Raw genomic sequence first — 27,667 nt, forward strand, 5'->3', positions numbered from 1 at the left:
AGGCTAGTGTTGTTCATCAGGGTCTGCTGAGGCTACTGTTGTTCATCAGGGTCTGCTGAGGCTACTGTTGTTCATCAGGGCCTGCTGAGGCTACTGTTGTTCATCAGGGTCTGCTGAGGCTACTGTTGTTCATCAGGGCCTGCTGAGGCTACTGTTCATCAGGGCCTGCCGAGGCCACTGTTGTTCATCAGGGCCTGCTGGGGCTACTGTTGTTCATCAGGTCCTGCTGGGGCTACTGTTGTTCATCAGGTCCTGCTGGGGCTACTGTTGTTCATCAAGGCCTGCCGGGGCTACTGTTGTTCATCAAGGCCTGCCGAGGCTACTGTTGTTCATCAGGGCCTGCTGAGGCTACTGTTGTTCATCAGGGCCTGCTGAGGCTGCTGTTGTTCATCAGGGCCTGCTGGGGCTACTGTTGTTCATCAGGGCCTGCCGAGGCTACTGTTGTTCATCAGGGCCTGCCGAGGCTACTGTTGTTCATCAGGGCCTGCTGAGGCTGCTGTTGTTCATCAGGGCCTGCTGGGGCTGCTGGTGTTCATCAGGGCCTGCTGGGGCTACTGTTGTTCATCAGGGCCTGCCGAGGCTACTGTTGTTCATCAGGGCCTGCCGAGGCTACTGTTGTTCATCAGGGCCTGCTGGGGCTACTGTTGTTCATCAGGGCCTGCCAAGGCTACTGGTGTTCATCAGGGCCTTCTGAGCCCTACAGGGAAAACATGAGGGCACTGTTCTACACAAGGGCCCAGTTTGGAGTGCTGTTGTTGACAAAGTGCCGACGGGGATGTGCCAACTGTGTAAAGGGTTTCATCCATTACCTTCTGACATGAGATCAACCATGTTGCAAAGTTCTGTTGTTTGTAACTGCCAGACCAGGTCAATTGTTGGCCATGTTAGAGCTTTATATGTGGAACAGGGCCCTGTTCCAAAAAGCAATCTTAGCGCTAAGGGAATCTGTAACTCCTGAGATCTTTTTGTAGAACTGGGCCCAGATGGCTGAGTTCTCTGCTGGTGCATGAAGGCATGGCACAAATCGTTTTTGGTTACAACATGCTGAGCTTTTTATGATATTGAAGACATGTAAATATTTAGATCATATTGATGTGGATACTGTGAGTCAGAAACCTTAATTAGCAATACGATAATCCAATGATTGCTATGTGGGATGAGAACCTAACCTATTAATTATTCTTCTGGTTCTATGATCCTTCATCAGACACAATGATTTCAAATGGGACTATATTAAATGTCACCTACTCCCTGTCCCCTATCGGTCATGGTTTCATATGTCACACTCCCTCTGTCCCTTATGGGTCATGGTTGCATTTTATACCAGGGGTCATGGCATAATCAGGACTGGTGTGTGTGTCTTGTCCCTTGGGTCTGTTTATTTCAATTAAGGGAAATGTCAGTCCCGGAATTGTGGAATCAAACTGCAGGCTTTCAACCAAATAACATGGGACTTGTCACAGCGTTGGAGCTTATCTGATTAGTGCAATCACAAGTAAATATAGTGTTTATGTTGTGTTTGGAGGTTTGTGGTCGCGAAGATTGGACTATACTGACCTGTGTACATCTGTCTTTGGTAATTTGTTATATGGTTCTATTGAGTGCTTGGTCTGCATCAATGTCTTCGTAAGCAACTAAACCTGGCCTCAGTACCAAATTACTTCAGTGATGTACAGTGACTGATACTGTAAAAAGGTCTGGCTACAAAGCAATCTCACATTTAGGAAGTTGGTAACCTTTCTGTGGTATCTAAGATCCATGATCATCAGAGTGTTAAGGTTGTTAAGTGCAAGCGGACCCAATATTAGGAAATATCCTGCTCCAAATTAGATAGGGCAGCATTAGAAATTGGCACCAGTCCTGTAGTCCTTGCCAAACTGCCCAATAATTAAGGTATCATAAGGACAAACAGACATTTGCCATTTTTAAGGGTTTGGCTGTATGTTATCATTATAAGGACTAGTGGACTAAAAATGTTAGTTTCTACCCCTGTAGGGATATTTTCAGTGTCCGGGTGGGGTTTGAATGTGACTTATTACTTAGAGGATGTTGTCATGCAAGCAGTATTCAATATTGTCAAGGAACAGAAGCATATAAGCTTTTTTTAAGTTATCTCAATGAGTTATCATTAAGGTTTATAACAACATAGAGAGCTTACTTTCCCTACCATATGGTGAGCAGTATATTCTGTACGACCAGACCAATTATTTTCTTGTTTACAGATTTTGATGTCAATATTCCAGCAAGCTGGATGATATTTTTTGAACAACAGTAAAAATGTTGGGGTTTATTTGTGATCAGTTACCGTATTCTTGAAACTAAAGTTTGAACACGCAGAGTTTTTTATAAGCATATTTCAATCAAACAAAGCATGAAACATGAAAAAAAAGCAAACAAATTTGTAATAATTTCAAGCTGTCATCAAAATGTACTACAGTTTCGGCATCAGCATCTCGCGTCACATTCAGACTGCTTCCATGGTCTAGTGGTAGAGCAGAAGGTCCAGGCTTCGATCCCTGGACGTGTCATACCAAAAGACATTAAAAGATGGTACTTGTTATTACCCTGTCTGGCGCTTGGCATTTGGGGACTAAAACAAGGACTGGTCGGCTCGGAGTCAGTATACTGTGTCTGAATAGGGTATTCATGTTAAACTGCGGCATGGTATCTCCTTGTGCTAGCACTATAAATCGGCATCAGTCTTGACTAGAAAAAGCACAACACACACACACCCATGTTCATGCACGTCACTACAGAAGTGCAATAATCTTGGATGGACGGAAAAAAAACAAAAAAACATTTCACCTCACCTCACATCTCACTCAATCTTCAGTGTAACGTCTGTGTGAAGGAGGTGGGTTTTTGTAGGTATAATAACATGCGTCTGAGGATCGGAATATACTGCAGGCTTTAAATGGTGGATATTAATAACCATTTGGCCTAAAGGTATTTGCTATCTCGGGAATATCAGCATAATTTATGATTTCTATGAGATATTTGTAGCGAAACTGATGAAAAATGTAACATTCCGTAGCCATTTATCAGCGTCTAGACTGATGTAAATGAGATAAGTAAATATTTGAAGTCAGTATCAGCATTTTAATACAGACAGTTTGTTCTCTTATGCTAGACTTAATCCGCTACTTATCTGTGTGTATTTCATAAACGTTCATGTGGCAGATAGCTGTATTCTGAGAGAGTGAGGGGTTGTGTAGATTAGTCTTTCGCTCATCAAACCATAGACCACCGTGTTCAATTCCTTAGCTGTTGTCCCTTGTTAGGGACCTGGGTTAGAATGTGTTACCAGAAGCTCTTTGCTTATCAGATTGGCAACTTGTGGGATTGTAAGTTAGAATAGGTCTCCAGCAACCTATGCTTGTTTTAAGAGGCGACATGATGGATTTGTGGTCAACATGGTGTGTCTGGTGATAACAGGCAAAAGGAAACGTGAGGTCATTTCTTGCCCAACCGATTTTATATGGATATTAGAATATTTCTGAACAAGTTACCTTGGTCACATCTCGTTCACTCGTTCACTCACTCATTCACTCACTCGTTCACTCGTTCACTCACTCACTCACTCACTCACTCACTCACTCACTCACTCACTTGACCCGTAAAGATTCGGAGTAGAAAAGGTTTTCAGCAACTGACTTGGTTGATGCCTGTCATCGATCCCAATTGCGTGGATCGATGTTCATGATGTCAATCACTGCATCGTCTGGTCCAGACTCGATTATTTACAGACCGCCATCATATAGCTGGAATATTGCTGAGTGCGGCATTAAACATCAAACCAACAACAACGGCTCACTAACTCACTCACTCACTCAGGTTTGGTTGATCACATGATCTCTTCCCATCCAAGTGTAGTGTAAAATGACTGAAACAGGGCAAATATCCCTATTGTCAGAACTGACAGAATTTCTGCCTTTGCTATCTTCCTTCTTTTATCTTTCATCAAAAGTGAAATAAGATCTTTTCCAAAATTATTAAGAAAAATATGAATATCATTAATTTAATTTCTTCACCCATTTGAAAGTCTACTTCCACTCCCTGTTGTCGAGACCAGAGAGTGGAAGGTCCGGGGTTCGATCCGCAGGCGCGTAATACCCATAGATGTGAAAAGATGGTACTTGTTGTTACCCTGTCTGGCGCTCGGCATTAAGGGGCTAAAACAAGGACACGCACACGCACACGCACACACACACACACACACACACACACACACACACATGCACGTCGCTGTATAAGTGGAAGGGAAACGGCTGTATAAGTGCAATAATCTTGGATGGGTCTTTTAACCCTATTTCACCTCACCTCACCTCACCTCACCTCACCTCACCTCACCTCACCTCACCTCATGCCACCTCATCTCACCTCACCTCACCCCCTGTTGTAGATCATAACCTGGATCACAACCTCTGAACAGTTTCTGTGGTTAGGGAAATGAGTAATCTGAAGCACCACAATTCCATGTACGTAAAGAGATGCCTCCCTTCCACATACCAGAATCAGCAAATTAGGGATTCAAATTCCAGGTTTACCATGATAATGTTCTTTGGTCTCTTACACCTGGGGTCTAATTCCACCGACCAAGTTGTAATGGAAATACTGTTTAAAGCTCCACTCTCTCACTTTCGTCACCCAGTAAAGAGTCCCCTGCCATGATAATCCTGGAATGTTGCCAAAAGCAGTGAATCAAAATTGCTTCTCCCTCTTTCCACTGTAAAGTGGGCAGTGGGGTAGCCTGGTGGTTAAAGCCTTAGCTCGTCTCACCAAAACCCCGGGTTTCATTTCCCACATGGGTATAATGTGTGAAGCCCATTTTTGGTGTCCCCCGCTGTGTTATTGCTGGAATATTGTGACATGTGTAGTAAAACCCATCTCATTCACACAAAGTTGATGATTACCAGCATACCTGCAAAATATGACAAATTTTAAAAAAAGATGAAAGGAAATTTTGTTTTGAAGGAGTGATTGAAAATTCGTGTGTTTACAGAAATGTGTCAGATTTTAGTGAAGACCTGTCAGTGTAACAACAGAGAGCTTCATCAGTTTTTGACCTGATTGAGAAAACATTTGTGTTTGAACCAAGAGCAAGGATGTGACGTTGAGGTTGGATGTTTGAAGTTGGGAGGCAATGTCACGTCAGGAGTGTGTCAATTAGTGATAATTGAAATAAAATACACTCTACAGAGATGAAGGTCATCCCCTCAATGGTGGACAAAACAACTTCTACTGTTGTTTGACTTTTAATTGGAGTTTAATTGCCTTGTTGTCATGGGATCAATGGTTTGGAAATCGTAAATGATTGGCTTTCCAGAATGTGATCAGTTCCTCAGAGATATAACCTGTAATGCACATATTATGTCACTGGGAGGTGATCAGGTAGCCTTTTGTTCAAACTTTACTTCGTATTGCCGAAGGCCAGGGTTCAATTCCCCAAAATTGAAATCTGATGTACCCCACTTTGATATTGGTGGACTGTTGCTAAAAGCTGCGTAAAACAATACTCACTTTGTTCTACAAACAGTTATTCTTATAATTTGATTTTGACTTTCTGATTTAAAGAGAGATTGTAATATGTATGTAATATGTTCAAGAAGGCAGGTGTGTCACAGTCAGTTTTGTAAAACTGTTTCTTTAATAAAATGTTATCTTTTTCTTTGTGAAGTTTTCAAATGAGAAAATTCTTGCCACAGAAGCTATTGATGGCCAGCTAGTTTAAGAAACTGATAAATAGTGGTGTCCCAGGGCCCCTGCCAGGATCCAATGCCACGGGATCCAAGGTTTGTTGTTCAGATCCTTACTTGTCTGTGTCATACTAACAATAATAATCACTTATATGATATGCCAAATCCACACAGCATAGCATACTCAAAGCGTTACGTTATTACCCCAGTCAGTAGATTAGTGTGCTCTCAATATTCATTCTCAGCTCCCTGGGGAGTATACAGTACAAGTTGCTGCCAAGTACCCATTCACTGCTGGATGAACAGATGTATATATCGAACAATGTTACTTGCCAAAGGAGAGTTCAACCTGATTTGCTCATTCTTTGTGGAATGTGAAATTGATCTGTACTTTCTTATTGCATTATTCATTTTTCGATACAGTTTTTCTGTCTGAATACAGCTGTAAAGGTTAAGGGATTATCTCCATCCAACAGCACCATGCCATTCGTCTCAGCCTTCCCATCTCACAAATAAATAATGACATATTTAGCAAATGCCAAATCAAATATTCAAAGCTGATATTGGAATTTTTGGCCAGGAAGGTCCCCCAGGAAAGAAAAGAAAAAGAAGTATCCAAGAAGAAAGCATGAGCTAAGGTTTATGTAGGTTAAAACACTCCTAGCAGCTGAAAAAAATAATCTGTTTTAAGTTGAATCGGAGAAGGATGGTTGGACCTTTGTACGCCTGGGGAACAATGCATGATGGGATAACTTTCCGCTCATCTTACTGCTGTGTATTTACATTTGTTTAAAATGTCAGCTGAAGGTGGAACATGGATGATACAGGGAGAGAGGAAATGCCAGAGGCAGTCATCGCATGGCTGAGTTTGTAATTAAACGTGTGAAGGTATGGTCATCAGCTCATGTGACCTGTCTCAATGCCCGATTGCCGGTTGTATAACATCGCCGTGGTGACACGTTGACCAGGTGGGATGCTAACATTGGAGATAATGATACAACATATTTGGTCTTTATGTGGGTAATCCTCCCCATTATAACAAATGATGTAGCAATTTAAGCTTATGGTATGAAATGTATTCAGGAAAAAAGCAAGCGTGGCAAGAGGATGAATATTCTGAGGGCCATGTCACTCAGGGATTATGGTCCATGGCAAGGAAGTATCAGTTGATGTCTCATGTTACACGCGGAATGAGACATGGCTTAAAAATATGCTTTGAGGTTGAGGACTTGTGGACCTATCCTTAAAATATTTCACATTGTGGTTATTATTGCTGGTTACTCACCTGGAAATGTCTTAAAAGTCTTCATTTATCAAATTATGTCAGTAAGTTTCACCGCAGGGTGGGGGGGTGATTTTTTTTTTAAGACCTGATTCAGTTTCTCCCACGCTAGGCGGTCAGGTAGCCTTGTGGGAAAGTGTTCGCTCGTCCCGCTGAAGACCCGGGTTCAATTCCGTGGAAAATGTCTTTACAGTCTTCATTTATCGAATTATGTCAGTAGGTTTCACCGCGGGGGTTGATTTTTAGGACCTGATTCAGTTCCTCCCACGCTAGGCGATCAGGTTCGATTCCTGACATGGGTACAATGTGTGAAACCAATTTCTGGTGTCACCTGCCGTGATATTGCTGGAACATTGCTAAAAGCAGCATAAAACAGCGTAAAACCATTCGCACTCACTCACTCACTCCTCCCATGCTGACTTGACCCACTGTGAGGTATCTGAAATGTTGCTTGCAGCATTGAACCCTACTCACTCACTAACTCTGTGTACTACATTTTAAGGCAATGTATCAGCTGAGAATGAGGTATATTACCGAGACGGTTGCAATTTGCATCTTGTGTATTCAACTTGTCGTAAACGAGTCAATAAGTGCCTGCTAAGATAAGCATTGGACAGATTATCTAACAAACACACACATCCAAATCACGTGCTATAGACTAATATATTAACTAATATTAGTTGAGGTGACAAATGACTATACCAGACAAAGTTTTACTTGACAGCTATGGGATAGTCAGACTTGGTGACTTGCATGTCATAATCCTCGGTTGGTGTAGATATTTTCTATGAATCACTGGTTTGTCTGGTCCAGACTCTGTTACGTACAGGCTGTCATCATATAGCTGGAATATTGCTGAGTGTAGTGTTAACAAACAAAACACATCAGACACCTTCTTGAGACTTATGTCTAAAGACCCATCTGCACCAATTCAGATGCTAAGAGATTCTGGTGTCTCACGCCATGATATTGCTGAAAGCTGAAAGAGTAAAACCTTACTCACTTACACCCAATGCTAGAGGATGGGTTCGGTGAACCTTTCAGTGACACAGTACCTGTTAAATTATTTATGCAACTGCTCTAAAGGAGCATCAAAGGCTGCATCAAACTAGAAGATGGTACTTGTTGTTATCCTGTCTGGCTTGGAGTCAGAAAACTGTGCCTAAGTGGGGTATCCATGTTATACTGCAGTGTTATACTTCACACTAACACATCCATACACTCATGCTTTTGTTGTACAAGTGCAATGATCTTGAACATGACAAACCCATTTCACCTCATGTCACCCAAGGGGCGGTCGAGTAGCCTAGTGGTTAAAGCGTTCGCTCGTCACGCCGAAGACCCGGGTTCGATTCCCGACATTGGTACAATGTGTGAAGCCCATTTCTGGTGTCCCCCGCCGTGATATTGCTGGAATATTGCTAAAAGCGACGTAAAACAATACTCACTCACTCACTCATGTCACCCAAAGGGAGTGAAGATATTGTCCCTGTGTTGAGAGTAACTCTGACCAGCACACTCACAACTAGGCTAGTCAAACCCATCCATCACACCCTCCTATCCCACCCACAATCCATCCCACCCTCAATCCATCCCTCCATCCTTCCCACCCTCAATCCATCCATTGCAGCCATCCATCACAGAGACATCTCGGCTGCTAACTTATTTTCTACCTGCAATAAAATATTTTTGATAGCATCCAGCTACCACTGGGTCGAATATCAAGGACAGTTTACAGGCATGATCGCACCTTTCAGATCGTCAGAATATTACATAGAAGAAATATTTTGTAATAAATGGTTTGTGTCCATAAACCGTAACTCATGGTTCTTCTCATAAAATCCCTTCCTTCTTTCAACAACATCAATTGTTGTCATAAAGTTGAGCCTTACTCAGCAGCCATAAGAGCTTGCCCGACCACCAGGTGTTCCATCTTTGCCCACCCTATTTACAACCCTTTCATAATACCCTTCGTGGGTAATGGTTACTTATTAACTGTCCCACACTGCAAATTCCATTGACAAAAAGGGGGTACTCTTTTCACAAAGGGGGGTAGCCGGACTTGATAGTTGTTGGTGTTAGGTGCCTTCATAAATATTCTCTGTACAAATATGTGCTGTTTATGGGGCACGCCTCATGCTGACTCTGGAATTGGTGTTAGCTTTTCTCAGGTAATAGTGGTCATGAATGTATTATTTATGGCAATTTGACAACTAATTTATGAAGAGTGTTATTGAACATTTTGGATTGTGGAAAATGTTTTTGCGTATTTACTTGATTTTCTTGTAATGGTTTTGATATGGTTGTGTTTTTGATAGTTGGAGAAAATATATATATATTTTATGGAAAATGTGGTATGTAGTGTGTGTCATGGTTTCATTTGTGAAGTTAATTTAGGTGTGTTTTTTTATCCACACAAATGTCTCTTTTCACGAAATTGGAAGTCTGCAACTTAAATGAAGAACATTTAACTGAGGAGCAAATGAGTGAGTGGTTTTACGCCGCTTTTAGCAATATTCCAGCAATATCACGGTGGGGGACACCAGAAATGGGCTTCACACATTGTACCCATGTCAGGAATCAAACGCGTGTCTTCGGCGAGACGAGCGACCCTTTAACCACTATGTTACCAGACCGCCCCGATGAGCAAATGAGAACGGGGGATAATGAAATGCAAGTCACCAGAATCTTCTGGTTTGTGTTAACGTTGATTGAGAAACTTTGTGATATGTGATGAAATAATCTTATTTTGAATTATAGTTTCAATTTCTGTACTTTCAAAAGTAAAAAGCTCAAGTTTTATTTGATGTTTGCTTTTAAGCTATGAATAATCGATCAAAGGAACGTTTAGGTCAGTTCATTATGGCCATCAATGAAAGGTCAGCATGGCTATTCATGAGTACCTGAAACATCCTTGGAGAGTACTGCAGTTTAAAGTGTAATGGTCAGTTGATGGGGTTATTGAAGGAACTATCCCTTGATCTTCATGGACTGGTCCGTACAATATATACTACTCAAAAGAAATCAAGGAACATTCAATTCTTTCATATAACTATACAGTTAATCTGTCATGCCATTAAAGAACTCCTGATTCATCCATGTTTCTATAGTTAATCTGCCAGGGTAATATGAAAAATTCAGGGGGGGGGGGGGGGGGGGGGGTGTTTAACTTCTTTTGAGTAGCATATAGCTGGCATGTCACTGAAACAATGACAATAATAAAGGTCTGCACAAAGTTCATGACACTTGTCAAATGTATGGAAAAGTAGACTTTGTGACGGGATCAAGTGCTGCTAAATGCTGGTCTACAGGAAGATGTCAGTGGTGTGGTTCTTTGTTCATGTATACTGAGCTCACGATGACATGTGCACACAGGAAACTATCAAGAGATGGGGAGAGGAGATGAGTTCCAGTTCCAGTGATGCACAGGATCATGTGTGGGACTCAGGCAGCCAGTGTTGGTCTTGGAAGTATCGGTGTCAAGTGCTTGTGTTCAGGGCATAGTGGTCCTGGCACCTGCGTTTAGGGCATAGTGATTCAATCCTGGCATCCATGTTTAGGGCATAGTGATACAATCCTGGCATCCATGTTTAGGGCATAGTGATTCAATCCTGGCATCCATGTTTAGGGCATAGTGATTCAATCCTGGCATCCATGTTTAGGGCATAGTGATACAATCCTGGCATCCATGTTTAAGGCATAGTATTCAATCCTGGCACCACTGTTCAGGTCATAGTGATTCAATCCTGGCTGCCATGTTTAGGGGATAGTGATACAATCCTGGCACCACTATTTAGGGCATAGTGATTCAATACTGGCATACATGTTTAGGGCATAGTGATTCAATACTGGCATCCATGTTTAGGGCATACTGATTCATTACTGGCATCAATATTAGGGCAATGTGAAAAGTTTATGTAAGGCCCACGTTGGACTTCTTCAACAACAAACTGACATACTGTGATGTCACTAAATATTGTTCAAAGCAGCTTAAAACTCCACTCACTCACTCACTCACTCACTCACTCACTCACTCACTCACTCACGATACTGAATTGTCTGGTCCGGACTCCATTGTTTACAGACAGCCGTCATTGCGGCATCATGCAACAAACATTCATTTTTACAAAAATTGTGTGTGACCTGTGCTTGTGGAATAGCTGGACATATTTACCCTGTTTGCAGACACCTGGTGTCATCACTGATTGCCACTAAAACCAGTCATATAATTGCCATCCTTCCTTTCCTTTCTACGCCCAATGAAATCTGTTTGGGCAGATAATCAAGACTGATACTGCTTTTGCATTGACATTTTGAGTACAGAATGTGCACAGCTAGAAAGGAATAACCCACGACAGCTATCTGGTTCATTGTTTCTGGGTCCATGAAATAAACAAATGTGTGTGACCAACTTAAGGCAGAACACTCACTTTGTTGGTGGGGTAGCCTAGTTGTTAAAGCGTTTGCTCTTCCTGCCAAAGTTCAGGTTTCTATTCCCCATATGTTCAATATGTGAACTCCCTTCTGGGTGTCCCCTGCCAGGATCATGATGGAATATTGCTAAAGCTGCCTTAAAACACAGCTCACTCACTCACTCACTCATACAACTTTGTCAAACCTACGTACCTATCCACCATAACTGAAGGTAAAGTGAACTGTCATTGTCATCAAATACTGGACATAGTTTTAAGTTGTTGCAGGTAAGTTCTTGTATAGGTTTTATTTTATTACGAGTGAGTGAGTATGGTTTTATGCCGCTTTTAGCAATATTCCAGCAATATCACGGGGGGGGCACCAGAAATAATTCACACATTATACCCATGTCGGGAATCGAACCCGGGTCTTCAGAGTGACAAGCAAACGCTTTAACCGCTAGGCTACCCGACCGCCCCTATATTTTGCTTTGAAAGAAATCAGATTCTAGATTTTATAATTGATACATTGGTATTTGGAACCCCATCATTTACTTTTCAAGACTGATCTTGCTGGTATTGCACAGTTACAAATTGCCCTTTTGGCATTTATCACCATTATCTGGTACAGAAATAATACAGTTTTTTCATGTCTGCGAACTCACGGCATTAATCAAGATAAGTGAAACATATGAAAGACCTTTAGTAGATGAATTAAATGTATATCGAATTGTGAAATCTAGCCCTCACATTGTTCTTTCACTAATCTCAGACAACACATTTTCATTGGCCAGGTTTAGTAGTCTAAGTACTATTTTGGTCTGTGAAAGTAGGGCCAGTACTGTAACATGAAGACGTTCAAAGTGACAGAATGTGGTGGGAGTAGCTTCGTGGTCGAAGTGGCAGGGCACGACTTAAGGAACTTGATTTAACTTCTACCAGGTGCTTGTTGACAAGAGTGAGTTTTACGCCGCTCTTATAGCAATATTCCAGCAATATCACAGCAGGGGACACCAGAAATGGGCTTCACACAATGTACCCATGTGGGGAATAGAACCCGGGTCTTCGGGGTGACGAGCGAACGCTTTAACCACTAGGCTACCCAACCGACCCTTGTTGACATGAAAACCCAAGTTTCACAAAACAAAACCAGGTTGCATGCACACTGGTCCCATAGGTATATCAAAGTTGAAACATAGATCGGGATCCAGGGTAGCAAAGGTCTTCATGCTTTGCTGTAAAAGGCGACTATACTTGTCGTAAGAGGCGACTAACGGGATCAGGTGGTCAGGCTCACTGACTTGGTTGATGCATGTCATCGATCCAAATTGCGTGGATCGATGCTCATGATATCAATCACTGGATTCTGTGGTCCAGACTCTATTATTTACAGACCGCGTCATATGACTGGAATAATGCTGAGTGCAAACAAAAAACCCATTAAAAACACCCTTGCGCCTGTATAACACCACAGTGATAACTGGAATACTGTTCAAAGCGACATTAATCCCAACTCACTCACAGATAGAGACAACAATAAACATTTACCACAGCATTCATAGATTCACATGGAATGATGTTGGATTTGGTCATTTCAAAAGAAGGGAGAAATGAAAACAAATATGTTGATGAAACCCCAGACGCATTTGTTTCTGTGGTGTTGGTTTTTATGTGCAGCCTGTTTAGCCCTCAGAGTATGTTACCTCCATGCATGATGAACTGGCCATCAAGGGCCGACACAGCCCTTGTTCATTCTTATTGTTTACATCTAAATGTGTAAAAAATACCCAGGGGCCCTCTTTGGGTGGGCAAGTTGATACCAGTGTCTTGACATGTGATGTTGAGATTCGACAGGAAACCTATACTTGTGAACTATTTTTTTTCGAAATATTAAATGTCTAATGACTTGTATTGTTTCAATTAGTTATGACTACCAGATCACAATGAAAGTACACATTTATCATTATGTCATTGATTTAGTATCAGATTTATCTCATTTGTAACAAAACCATGCTGCCATTTTCTCTGTGAGGATGAGTTCATGTGTCTGTTAAAATATTTAGCAGACAATTTTGTTTCAGTTTGGATATTAAAGGTCAATATATCAGTCTGTTTGAATCAAATATTCATGTAACAATTTCTATTTATGCAAAGATTAGTTTCTTCGTCTTGAAATTTACTGTTGTAATGCCTTATTTAGTGGTCATGAACATACTGTTCTATTGCAGAATTCAATAATTATTCTGCTATTGAGTTTTTTTATTTTCTTAATTACTATTTAATATACCTATAAAGACATTTATATCAAAATAATTACTGCTTGCTCTTTCGCCTTTTCCCCAACCCTAATCGGGCCCCTTTTTCAAACACCTGCTTGCCACAAAGGGTAAGCGAGTGAAGCGACAGAGGCAAGTGAAGCAGGTAACCGGCAGTGACAGAACAGTGTGAGGAGCCCAGGCTGTGTACAGAGCTTGGACAGACAGAGAGACTGCATGGCCAGCCAGTCAGCTGTGTCCACCAACTGGTCAACTAAGCTGGACAGGTGATCTCCCACCCACTGCAGCTAGCAAGCCAGCAGTGAGGCCGGCCATATTGCCTTGCCTCTGTCAATGGGACAGTTGAGGGTGACCCAGTCAAGAGATTGATGGCATGTTGTAACAGTATCTGTGATTGGTCAACAGACTCAGCCATAATTGCTTCGGAGTCACATGGGTATATTATGTATTTTGGAGACTCACAATAGGTACACAGCTTAGTGGTGTTGTGTGTGTTGCCTGAATATGACTGGACTCCAATGAGAGAATACATGAAATCAAGCCACCTGTACTACCTCACCTCCACATGGATTTAACACTGAGGATACTTCTCACCACGGAAATGCTTCTTTCACCCACAATAGGAGTAGCAGGCGTTTGAATCACTGTGGATATTAACGACAGGTGGTTGTGCTAGTAAAGGATACTTACAAGCAAGAGGTGACCCCAGTACCCCCCTCCCCCCTCCCCCCTTAAACCCAAACCCTGACCCTGGTGGTCATGGTAAGGTAAATCTAATGGTCTTATATGTGTGCTGTTTTTCCAGGTAGGTGTGTGTGCCAGCATTAATGGTTGCGTTATGAGGATGTATGTGTGTTTTCTGGCCGTGCTGGTGTCCGCGCTGGTCCGACGAGCCCACACGTCAGGTGAGAATATTTTCATTATTTTCTGATATAAGTTAATTACCCATTAATTACAACTGCGTGTCACCATTTGTTTCTGGGCGACAGCTGTCATCCCCGACATTAAACAATGCAGCATTTTGTCAATTTATGCATTAAAATGGTAAAGATGTGTAACTATTAGGAAGAAAGAAACTCGAGAAGTGTTTCAAAGTCAAAATATCTTAACGCGAAACAGTTTGTGCTTAATGTGGAAGTGAAATTCTGCTGTCGGATATTATTGATTAGGTTCATCATGTCAATTACCCCAGAATTTCCCTCTACTCCTTCCTGACTTCAGTCTTCAACATCTTAAACGTGTGTTCCAAACTCATGCAACATGTTTTCTCCGACGTTTTTCTCCCAGTTTGCAATTCTGTTATGAAAATAGTCCAGAATGACATCATTGGCTCCTCAGCCTCATTTCAAATTCGTAAGAAACACCAAATTTTCCGTCAACATCAAAACAAGCTCATGCAAAGAGAATTCATTAATGAAGACAAGTTTTATCTCACAGAGCGGAAATTCAAATCATTTGCAACATTTCTACCATCTACTTTGCCCAAGAAGCAAATAGCGAAATGCAGTTGTTCTTCTTCGTTACCATGTCTCCTGCTATTTCCCCTACAACATGTCCACCTTCTTGGCTCTTAGTGTGTGTTTACCATCCACAGAGATATTTGCAAACCAAGGTAAATACGCCTGTATGCGCATTATATGTTGTCGAGGCAGTCGCCGTGAGGGGAAGCTTTACTGTGTGTAAAAAGCCTAAGACTTAAATCTGACCAGTAATATTAGACTGGTGAATGTCTTTCCTTGGATGATGGCCATCATCCCTTGGTTGACTTCATAGCGATATCCTCTGATCAATACTGATATCACAGTGTCCTACCATAATTTATCGCACTGTCCCCATTCTGATAGGACATTTTGTTTCAGAGGTGATTTATCTTGTCTACCTTACGACGATTGTGAACGTCTTGGTATTATACAAAAAGATTAATTTGTTTTTATGAAAATTTATGTTTATGCCGATTTTAAGTGTTGAAAAAAGAAGAAGATAATTGTCATTTTATTTTTGTGAAAAATATTCTTGGTGACTAATTGAAGCTTTGATATCTTTAGCATGGAAATACTTTATCAAGGAGTAAATAAAAATGCTAAAAGAATACCTTGTGAACTCAGGAAGATAAAAAATGATCTTTTAAATTTGGATTTTATGGTTATTTCCTTGATTATTCTTAAACAAAGATGTAGAATATGAAGATATGTGGAGGTGGCAGTTTCATGTTTTATGGACGTGTGGAGGGAATTTTCCCTGGTGGTACAATTGTGTTGAAGACAAAAAGAAGTTAATTTGTTTAAATCAGTTATGAGAGTTGTTAAATGCTGTACAAATCACATGTACCCGCAGGTGATATTGATTCTTGTGACCACAAATACTGTTTTTATCTTCAGCAAACGATAGTTCAAATCCATTAACTCAGCACAGTTGGGTTCAGTCATCGATTGTAAGTGTATCTCACAAACTGAAATTTCTGTCAAAATATGAAACTCCACATTTTTGTATATCAGATACTGAGGATATATCACGTTTAACATCGTCGCATCAGCATTATTTCAGCCATATAGTGACGACATAAGAGGATAAGGATATCCACTTCCCCATGACCTTTGGAGTTGGAGTTGTGCTATTAATGAGGTCAAAACATTTTATTGCCGTCTTTCAGTCAGGTGAATTGAAGCACAAACAATTTATTAAATGTCATGATATTTCAAACTATTGTTCCAACATCTCAAGTGTCAGTAAAAGAATTCGTAAAATTAAATGAATTAAAATATAAAAAGAAAAGAAAAAAAGTAATGTCCTTGTTCTAAATAAGCATTTTAATACTGATGTCAGTTTCTTTAATCTCAATACAGAATGTTAAATCATGTCTGACACAGTTGTATAATGACTAACAAAACATCCCATAGAAATTTGTAATTTTTAAAATTAAATATCATTTTAAATATTAATTTATATAGAACAAAATAAAAGCAATGTCCTTGTTCTTAATATAACACAAAGCATGTTAATAATAATGTTTGTTTCTCTAATCTCAGTACAGGACATGATATCATGTATGACAGTTGTAGAATCGCTAACAAAACTCCTTTATTGAAAGTTGTTCATTAATTGGAAAATACAGAAATGCCATGTTATAGGTTCACCCAAGAGAAGTAGTTGTCAGATAAACAGTATCATATTGCGGAACATATCCCTGTGTACATTACAGTATCAATATCCTAGCTTGGCTATTGACAACTGAACTCCTTTCATGATTTAATCAGTTGTCAGTGACAATTAGCTAATTGGACAAGGCAACGAGTCTCGTGTTGTTATTGACCCTTGAGTGATTAATGATTAACACGTTTGTGGCTCTCAGATAATATTGCATAGTTGGGCTATCCGATAACAAAGTCTTTTGATATGATTGATAACACCTAATCCATAATTACATCATAGAGATTATCAAAGAATTACACAGATGAAAGAGAATAGGTCCCATACCAGCAAAAGCCTAACATTTTTCACTGAAGCATACAGTGGGCCATTGATTGTAAAAGATTGTAATGTGAAATATTAATTTTGTAAACCAAATCTCAGCAAATTACTAAAAAATATGACATATGAAGGAACAGATATGTCCTGTACTTGAACAAGCCCAACTCTTTTCAGTGAAGCATATGGTGGTTCATAGATTGTAATGTGAAATATTTATTTTGCAAACCAAATCTCAACAAATTATATGAATACAAATATATTATACAAATAGAATGAATGCAGAAACAGAATAGTCTCAATGTTTGACCAGATATTAATGTGATATTTTCAAATCTGTTTGCCAAAACTGGTACAGGGCTGCATTCGACAAAATGATTGTGGCACTACGACTGACGGAAGTCTATGTTAAAGTATGGTAATTACAATGATCTTTGTGCTAAGATCGTTTTGTGGAACGGGGCCTTGATCTCTTTGGGCAAGTAGTGTGCAGATGTTTGCCTAACTGTGGTACAGGTGTGTTTGCCTAACTGTGGTTCAGATCTCTTTGGCTAACTTGTGCTCATCACATTCTCCTTAGTGGTATTGTTGGTCCATCCAAAACAGTGTTTATTTAAACTTGCTCCAAATTAAAGATAAAGAAATATGATCTGGCATTTGCAAGCTGCTGAATGATAGTAACAGAACTGGAGGTCATACTCCTCACTGACTACAGGTGGTCAACCCTTGACCCCAGTTGGTTGCGGAAATACTGCAACCAATCAGTAATTGATGTGGGACAATCGGTAATAAGCGACTGCCAATCTGCGGTTGATGGTGGTCGTGGACACCATTGATGAGAAGTTCCATTGTATCAAGTTGTGTATACTCAGTAATCTTGTCCACAAACCCAAAATATAATGAAGTCTAAATTGGATCAGCTGAGATTTGGGCCAGCAAATAAGGCAGGATGAAAAGGATTGCATCGTAAAACCATGGACAATCAATTTGAAGATGGTGGGAGCTTGTATGGTTATTGGCACATGAATTCAGCTCTCGTTCCGTGACCTCAGGTCCATTTTTCACTGGCTGGTGACCTACGCCATCTTGTTACTGAACCAAATTGGTCATTCATATCCCCCACGACCATCTTTTGTATAAATGTGTCTATATGTGCACATTGCACCATGGTTTTAATGAAAATTAATGTGTTTTTGTGAATAACGATACCACTAAAAGTGACTAAACCAACTTTGAGTAGTTGAGCAGGTTCTGTGAATGTTTGCATTTTCAGTGTCAGTATTTGAAATTTTAGAAAAATTTACAGAATTAGATAACTGAATTTTAACCAGAGCAACTAAGATACAAATGCACAGCCTACCATGTTTAAAGATCTATGAAAGGTTCAGTGACAAGAATATCCATCATAATTACCCCCTTAGCAAGTTCTGAAGACCCAGGTTCGATTTACACCCACCCCCCAACCCCCTCTTCTCTATGGTGTTAAACCATATTCACTCATAAGAATTAAACCTCTGTTTATTCCAAGATAATTTACTTAAGATTATTAATAACAGTAACTCAGTAGCATGAGGTCTATCTATATAATTTTCAGCTTGTATGTACATTCACATCATTATTCATTGTTGTCACAAATAACTAACTGTATAGTTCCGTTCCTGCGAATAAATTTTTGTATTGTATTAAAGAAATAATGATCACAAATTAGCTCCGAAGATAGCACAAATACAAAGCTGAGAATAAAATGAAAATGTCACCAAACAAAGAAGTTTTCTAAGGATTGAAGTTCTGCATCATGTGTGGGGTTTCCTCCAGACGGTGGGTAGGTGCAGATTCCGGAATGTCATCCCCCATGCCAGGGTGCGAGATTAGTTTATTTGTGTCCTCCGGACCACCGACTTCTGCCATTCTTGAGTGGGAGGAGAGGAAGAACATGGCAGCCTCCAGACTGAGACTTGGTGCCAACCTCTCTCAAATCTTGGACATCGGATTCCTGTTTTACTCACAGACTACATAACATTGAACTATCCCCTGTAAACTGTAAACTTTAGCCCACAAAGTGGATTAAATTTTAAGTTTAAAACATATGGATCAATACCGGGAATAGTGTGGAGGAATTTGAGCGAAAAACTCCTTCAAATTTGACAGTGATCTACAAAAACCTGTTAAGTAATGAAATGAAGTCAAGAGAGAAATGGAAGAAAATATCCTGCATCAGATACAATAAACCGTAAATTAGATTTGGAAAATATCAAATCTGCATAAAAGAATCAGACATTGGAATCGGATTAAAACCGTATAAATGGCAACCATTCCAGTCTTGGTGGGGAAAAAGACTTGGAGATAATGTAATAAGATGGAGGCAGATGGTGGACGAAGTGACTAGTACGAAGCTGATAAGCAGAGCATCTGCAAATAAAATATCCAGGGTACGTTGTGATGCTTAAATAATGCCTGGCCTTTTCTTATTGGCTGCTACATCATTGTTATGGCTGAAGTAATTCAACGATGCACCACGATATAGAATTCAGTGATACATACTACACAAAAGAACTTGTAGAACAAACAGGTTACTCAAGACCTATATTCATTTGGTCAACTTGAAGAACAAACATAGGTTTCTGGGGACCGATTCATTGGTCAAACTTGTAGAAAAAACATAGGTTACTCAAAACCTATATTCATTTGGTCAACTTGTTAAACAAACAGGTTACTGGAGACCTTGGTCAACTTGAGTGAACTGTGAGGAGGTGGATAATGGCTGTAATGTAATGTATGCTGTGTGTTAATAGTTGGTATAGCACTTAGAGGACAAGTAATGAATACATGTAATTGCAGATAGGTGCATTTGGCAAAGTGATCATAGTTTCACCAACAGCTTTTCTGTTTCTCCATTATTGGTGTATTGTTGTAATAGCAAAGTAGTTATCAATAAAAAAGGAACGATCTAAAATATAATAAAAAAATGTAATTTCATGGATTGATATGTGTAACTTGATACCTTTTTCTGGTTTTCCTTCTGTAAAATTTATGTTAACTGGAATGCAAAATAGCACATTTTGTTGGAGGATTATTATCTGAAAGTTCTTGAAATTTTATTTTTTTATTTACAAAATGTTTGGACTATTTTTCAACTTCAATGTAGGTGGTAGGAATAAAATATATAATAATTTCCACCTTCCCGATTACTTCTGCAACTAATGAATGAAAATCAAACTTGTAGGTCACACCATCACAGTAGTATGATTGCTAAATGATTTCGAAACATAATTGATTTATTTTTGGGTTAGAATATAAAAGATGTGTATACACATTATTCACCATTGATGAAAATGTACTTTTTGACATCTCTGCGTAAGTTGTCATATTTTCGATACATACTGTGATATTAGTTCCATGAATATTTATGGTGTGGTATAAATACAATATCTATAAAACTAACATATAGGACTATTTACATTGAATGCAAACTATTTGGTGACTCATGACCTCTTGAGAAAATACCTGAAATATTTACTTCACTTTAACCATGTATCCAACTTTCCCAGCTTGCGAAACATTTGAGATGAATAAAGCTATCTCGTCAATGGCACTTGAATTAAAGTATCTACTGTAAAAACATACTACCAGAACGACCCTTGACCTATAACAACCGTAACCCCCTATCTGTGTCGCACGGTCGCTGATCTGTATTTTAATGCTGTGATGTTATGCCTGTACGATTCAGTACCTCTGTTCAGTGGAAGAAATGCTTAATCCTTTGTCTGCTCTGGATACACATGGTCAGTGATACTGTGTGTTAATGTTAGCAGTTTCATACATACGCCTGAGCATCCTCAAGCTGATACTTTTTTAATGATAGGACGCTTGCTTCACAGAATTTCGGAATGGATTCTTTTGAAAATACAGTAGTATTTCAAGGTAATGAGTTAATGGTTTGTGTAGGCGATAAAAATTATGAGAGTGTGGCAGTTTTTTCTTTGTTTGTTGTTTAACGCCACACTTAGTAATATTCCAGCTATATGACGGTGGTTTGTATATTATCGAACTGAACCAGATAATCCACTGATTGACATGACCATCGATCTACTAAAACACTGTTGTTACAGAATGAGTTGATGATGTGAGGTAGGCACGATGCTACTTTTAGAGAGGTTATTATGAGATCAGTTTTGTCAATATATATCTTTTTCCTGTATAAACGTGAGTAAATTATTTTGTGGATCTCACCTCCTTTTGAATAGATTTAAAAATATGATGGACATTTTTTACCAATCTTTTGTTATGTTTCTGTAGGGACAAACAAGCACTTTTCTTTAAAGTTAATATTGTCATTAAGCTTTTGAACAAAACTGATTGAACAAAACTGGCTGTATGCATGATGAAGGGTTAATTTTGTTATTGTGCAGATTCCGTCCCTGTATCTCCATCAGCGTAAACATTGTGTGTTTGACTTGATGTGTTTCTACAGACTTCTCCGGATATGAAAACTTCCATTGGTCTGATTGACTCGCTTCATTACACTCACAATCTGCTATCCACATGAAAAACTAAACATTAATTCATCAGGATGAGGTTTTGGTTTGTTTTGGTGGAGTTGGTGCCACGGCAACCTTTCAAATAGCCATACTGGTAGATCAAGAGGTAGGTTGTGGGTATCTTTGTCAAACACTTTAGGCATCTCCCTCGATAACCCAGTCAAAATGATATGATACATGTGTACATTGATATTTTGAATCAAAGGACCTTATGGACTAATACAGGGAATTGTTACGATCATTTGCTGACAAAATAAAATATGGTATCTAGTCTAGGATATTAAAACATGAGTGACTTTTATTGGAAAAAGATTTTTTAATTTTGATCCAAATCGTAAAAGTCGTCATCACAATGCAAGCAAAGGAAAGAGAATTGTCTCCCCCTTTTTTTTGAAGGTTGGTTGTTTGACCCTCCACAGTTCTGTAGACGTTCCAGGCATACCGTTCAGGATACGATCGCTAGTGTACGGATCCAGCACACAAAAACACCCCCTTCTATGCGACTGTCTCTCGTCTAAATAACCTGGTTTGCAAATGGGTCTCCCATCTTTTTAAAAGTTAACATGCTCCTACTGTGAAAAGACATTCAGTTTGTCAGCTTTTGTCAATAGTAAAGTCGCATGGACTGTGTTGTACAGAATTCTGGTCGTAAAGATGCAAGCAACGCCAGAGATGGAGCCAATGAGGTGTACATACGTGCCTTTAATACAAAGGATGATTTTTTTAACATCATCCTTGTTGAGAGGCACGGTGTAGAGGGTACTTTGAAATGTATTTCATGTTTGTATTGTAATGTGTATGCTCATGCTGTGTGTCATCTCAGAGATATTGACATCTTAGATTATTATGAAGCAACTGAATCATTAATCATAAAAATATTTGAAATATATGCAACTAAAAAAGTTATGGGAGCCTGATTCTTTCATATAACTACAATTAATCTGTTGTATGAAAGATTCCGGTGATCCTTAAGTTATTAGTAGTAGTATATTTATGTCATAACCTATTCGGATATTTGATATTTTGAGGTTGAAGATGATTGAAACAGTTGCTTTATATGATTGAAACTGGTGGGTTTATTATTTTTTGTGAAAAATGTGTACAATCCATTTTTGGATTTGTTTGCTTTTGGGAAAGGAAATCTTTATTTATATAGTATTTTGAAAAATTTCAATGCACCTTTATGAAAAGTGGATTTTGTTTCCTTTGGAAAAAGAGAACATGTTTTTTATTATGTTAAAAAATGGGGAAGACATTCAAGTTTGTTTGCTTTGGAAAAAGAAAAGATTTTGTTGTTTTGAAGGCCACCATTGTGTTGTTTTTCTGTGGACTGTACATGCTTTTTCAGAAAATACTCACAGGGGTTTCATATCTTTTTACAAAGCCATTTCAAAGAACATGAATTAATACTGTTTATTATGCACATGACTTGCATGCCAGGTTTGTAAACAATGATTATTGGCTTAGGCTTGTTTTTCAGATGTGTAAACGTGAATAACGCTGTGTGCTATTGAGAAATGATATTCATCTGATATTCATGAGGACAAATCCTTCACGAATAATAGCCTTGCATCATTTATCCTCAACAAACCGGGCTTTGATGCCCCTAACTTGACTGGGATTTTAGCCACAGCAGAATGTATACACGCACATGTTTGTGACATAAGCAGTTCTTAGAAACTGTGTTTTCTCTACGTCAAGGAAGAGGCATATTGGCACTTTAATTCTAACATTTAGCTCAAGTACTCAGGACTTACATGCGGAGGTGCTAGAACCAGATCACTCAACAGCTAAAACTCCACTGTTACTGAGTTGTGGGCTTAGCCCAGTGGTTAAAGCGTTTGCTTGTCACACTGAACATGCTGAGGACCCTGGTTCCATACCCAAAGTGGGTACAATGTGTGCAGCCTGTTCTTTGCTTCCCTGCCAATATTTGAAATGAATATTTGAAATGAATATTGCTAAAAAAGTGGTGTAAATCCATCTCTTTCGCCACAGTAATTAAATTGCTTCTTCAAAAAATAATTTAAAAATAAGGGGGTCATAGATCCTGTGGTTTTACTGTTTTTAAGATGTTATCTCACTCCTAGTAAGTTGTATAATCCGCAAACTGTTACCATGGTAACGTACATTCCTACCAGTATACGTTACCTCATAGCTGACTAACAAATAATCTTGAAGTTAATGATGTAAAAACATAGCACATGTGGTCCAACTCATGCCATGACCTTTGCCCTTTGCCCTTAGGGATTTTGTGACATTGACAGGTGCTTGAATGACTGCAGTCCCAGGTACAGATCACATGGCACACTTGAACTTAGGGATGATCTCATTATTCTTTCCCAAAGGCCATTAGCATGGCCCTGGGGAAAGTGACCAGCGGTTTGTTTACCTGACAAAGGATTTGTTCTGTCGGTGATCAACACCTTGAAATGTTAATGTACTTAATGTTAAGGAGGTGGATTGTCTTTGTGAAGAGAAGGAGGCAGTTGTACAGGATACCCTTCCTGTTAGCTTGTGTAGTAGAATTGGATGCTATCATTCACCATGAGTGGAATGAATATCTGCATATAATTTGATATCAGTTAAGAAGATGAAAAAAGGCAAATCCAGTTAGCTTTATGAAATCAGCAAATGAACAAAAATAATTATGAGAGATATGTATTGTATGATAAAAGATTTGATCCGTGAAGAATTCCGGGTAGAGAATAGGTCTTCAGCAACCCATGCTTGCCGTAAAAGGTGACTATGCTTGTTGTAAGAGGCGACTAACATGATTGGGTGGTCAGGCTCTCTGACTTGGTTGATGCATGTCATTGATCCCAATTGTGTAGATCGATGCTCATGATATCAATCACTGGATTGTCTGGTCCAGACTTGATTATTTACAGACCGCTGAGGGTGGCGTTAAACATCAAACAAACAAACATTAACAGATTTCCTCCCTTCATATGCTGAATAAAATAACCTCCTGCTTTGAAGTACTTTGGGGGATGAACTTTCAGATTTTGTTTTGGTGATGGAAATATATGACCTGTGTATATGCTTATTAAGTCTTAATTAGTCTGGTTAGTAGTCCGTGGAAGTTGCTTTGAGGCAACCTGTGACTGTCCAACAGCATTTGGTAGTACTTATGAATTTGTACTAGCCTTCGGCTAAGGGATAGTATACACAGGTGTCACATGCTGATTGACTTGTCTTGTTCATGACACATGTAATTGTATGGATATTCTGACTTTAATGGAGGTAATATATATGCCTATTACTGATAAACATCTCACACTCCATTTGTCAATTGTGTCGGAATATCTCAAGTCTTGCATGTACTTTTACTAGCTCCCATCTTTGTTTGAAATTAACAATGTTGCTCATGGCTGCCCCGTGTTGTCTTGAGTTGTCTCCCTGTTGCGAGGGTCAATGATCATGGGTTTGAATCCCAGATTCCCCTGACTACGATCCTTGGAGCACCCAGCCTGTGGTCATTTTTTCATCAAGTTCCAAAGGCCTGTGGCTTGCATCACTTTTGACTCCCAGACACAATAAGCTGGTGTGCTGTGATGCGTGGTGTGTTAGGGCAGCATTTGCTGGACATCCCGCCATGTATTAATTGATAGGCCTCTTTTTCTATGACTATCTCTGAAGCATCTCTTCCTCTTGCATACTTATGCTTTCTCTGTCTCATGTTGGGAGGCAAGGATGACCTTTGCTCTTGAGACGCCTAAAATCACTCTGCAGAATTGTGTCCCAAAAGCATGCTTGAATCCTCTGTTCATGGGTTTGAATCCCAGATTCTCCCTTACTAATGCTAGGTTTGTCATCACCATTCCCCTTTTCCTGGGATTCACCAAAGTGGTAAATGTCTGAGACCTGCATCCCTCTGGCTTTTCTCCACATCAAGCCCGGTTAGAAAGAGTCTTCAGCAACCAATTATGATGTAATAGGCGACTAACAGGATCGGATGGTCAGGCTCACTGACTTGGTTGATGCATGTCATTGTATCCCAATTGCGTGGATCGCTGCTCATGATGTCAATCACTGGATTGTCTGGTCCAGACTCAATTATTTACAGACCGCCATCATATAGCTAGATTATTGCTGAGTCCGGCATTGAACAACAAACAAATAAACATCAAGCTGAGATGCCGTGGTATAACAGAAATACTGTTCAAAGCGGCGTTAAACCAGACTCACTCACTGTCATATTGTTGATGTGATGTGTATCTAAGTCACGAGCATCTCCCTTCATCTCAATGCCCATGCGTGGTTACCCACATTCTTCACGCGAGAGAGGTATGTGACACACATTCTTGGTACCTGCCCCACACCTCAGCTGTTTCGAAACTGCAACAACGTAAAAAAACCTTCACACCTTTTTCCTCCATCCCTCTTTCTCTCTCCTCATCCTCCCCCTCCTGCTGTGTCACCTGGCTGCTGATTGTCCTCTTTCTCACCTGTGTGTACCTACAGTATTGTATCTCTTTACACGGCACATTCACAAGCCCAAATTAAAGTACATGGTGGTAATTCCCCAAGTTTTCAATTTCCTCAAACAAATTGTGACACCTAATTCCCAGCCTTTCTTCCTGTCCGCTTGTCTGTAAGCCTCTGATTTCCACCCACAAAAAGTGAGTAATCCCTTGCCAAATCAGTGCCCTCATTATTTTGATTGTGATTTTGTGATTGGGGATCGGGGCTTCTTTCTGTGAGAACAATGTGGCATTGTTTTGATGGGTGCAGTGTCAGGGGGACAGGAATTGGGTCAACCAAGTTGTAAAAATTCCTCATGTGTATATTTGTTGTTGAGTGTGGAATGCAGGGGTGTACTGTGTTGAAGCTGGTAATAATGCATGACCCAGATATCATTTATGTGGGACGGTATGAACAGTCAGGGGCACAGAAAATAATCACCTGGTACTTCAAATTTATTTTGTAATCATTGGTTCAAATTTGTAAATTTTATGTTAAGAATATCATGAATAAGGCCTTAATTTTTATGTTAAACAAATAAACAACTTACATAACACAAAGTATTAATAAATATTAATGAAATGTGGGATTATATGCTTTGTGACAGTAAATCCTTGGTAATTTTTTTCTGGAAATGTTTTCGCTACGCTATAATACATGTACAAGAGAAAACAGGTGTAACTTTGTTAACTTACAAGAACCTACGTACATTCGCACAGCCATCCTGAATAGCCCTAAATGTTGACGGTAGTTAACTGATCACAGCCCTGTAAATACTCCCCCTTTGTTGTGCCAACTTTGCACTGTGTTCAAGAGTTAAGTACCTGTGAATTTGAAGTCATTATATCAATGATTGAGCAATTATTCCCAAAACAAATTCCAGTTTCATTGGTATGGTCAAGCTGGAGTGGTGATGTGCTATTTTTGAATTTGACGACTCAACTGGGTCCTTAAATGTCACTTGTTCTTTACCGCAAGGGGAACAGGATTTCATAATTTGGATTTTGATAATGCCAAGCTCTGGTTGTGAATGAATTGCAACTGTTCAGAGTTTTTTTGTGACAAGTCGGAACTTGTCTAATCTGTGCGTTGGATGATAACGTGAAATGTCAGGGTGCTTATGCTTCTGTAATTACGGAAGTGTAGGCCACGAGGGTTTGTCCGTGCGAGTGTATGTGCCGTGAACGCATAGTATAACTCGACACACAAAGTGTCGATGTCTGTCCACCCACATGCCTCCAGACTCTTGACACAGTGGCCCCAGGACAAGCAACTCCCACAGATCCTGCCACATTATTCACTCTGTCCATTAGCAATATCATTGGGTCTTCTAGGTTTCCTTGTTTAATGAAAATATTCAATAATGTTTTAGAAATATTTATGATTATTTGTGTAGAATCGGTTGTTTGGATCGAAGATAAGTATACACGCAAGGGGTATTTGTAACTTTAATTCAGTGTTTGTCTGTTTTCTGAAATTATCCTTCATCTTGAAGAGTATTCAGTCAGTCAAGAATGCGAGACGAAGGTTC

At 39.6% G+C, this 27,667-nt stretch overlaps 1 protein-coding gene across 13 annotated transcripts in view; it reads left to right on the forward strand.

Annotated features, from left to right (window-relative positions):
• LOC139480537 (receptor-type tyrosine-protein phosphatase delta-like) overlaps positions 1 to 27,667 on the forward strand; it is a 396,576-nt gene that overhangs the window by 207,658 nt on the left and 161,251 nt on the right. For 12 of the 13 annotated variants that reach the window (XM_071263629.1, XM_071263627.1, XM_071263626.1 and 9 more), the window contains one exon: positions 14,472 to 14,571. In XM_071263629.1, the coding sequence (XP_071119730.1) occupies positions 14,505 to 14,571 (67 nt within the window). In that variant the 5' untranslated portion in view covers positions 14,472 to 14,504. Of the gene's footprint in view, positions 1 to 13,884; positions 14,366 to 14,471; positions 14,572 to 27,667 lie in introns of those variants that run through there. The other variant, XM_071263634.1, reaches the window with a different exon arrangement.

This window comes from Haliotis cracherodii, unplaced genomic scaffold (genome assembly GCF_022045235.1).
Source record: "Haliotis cracherodii isolate W230 unplaced genomic scaffold, xgHalCrac1.p SCAF_4, whole genome shotgun sequence".
Taxonomy (NCBI): domain Eukaryota; kingdom Metazoa; phylum Mollusca; class Gastropoda; order Lepetellida; family Haliotidae; genus Haliotis; species Haliotis cracherodii.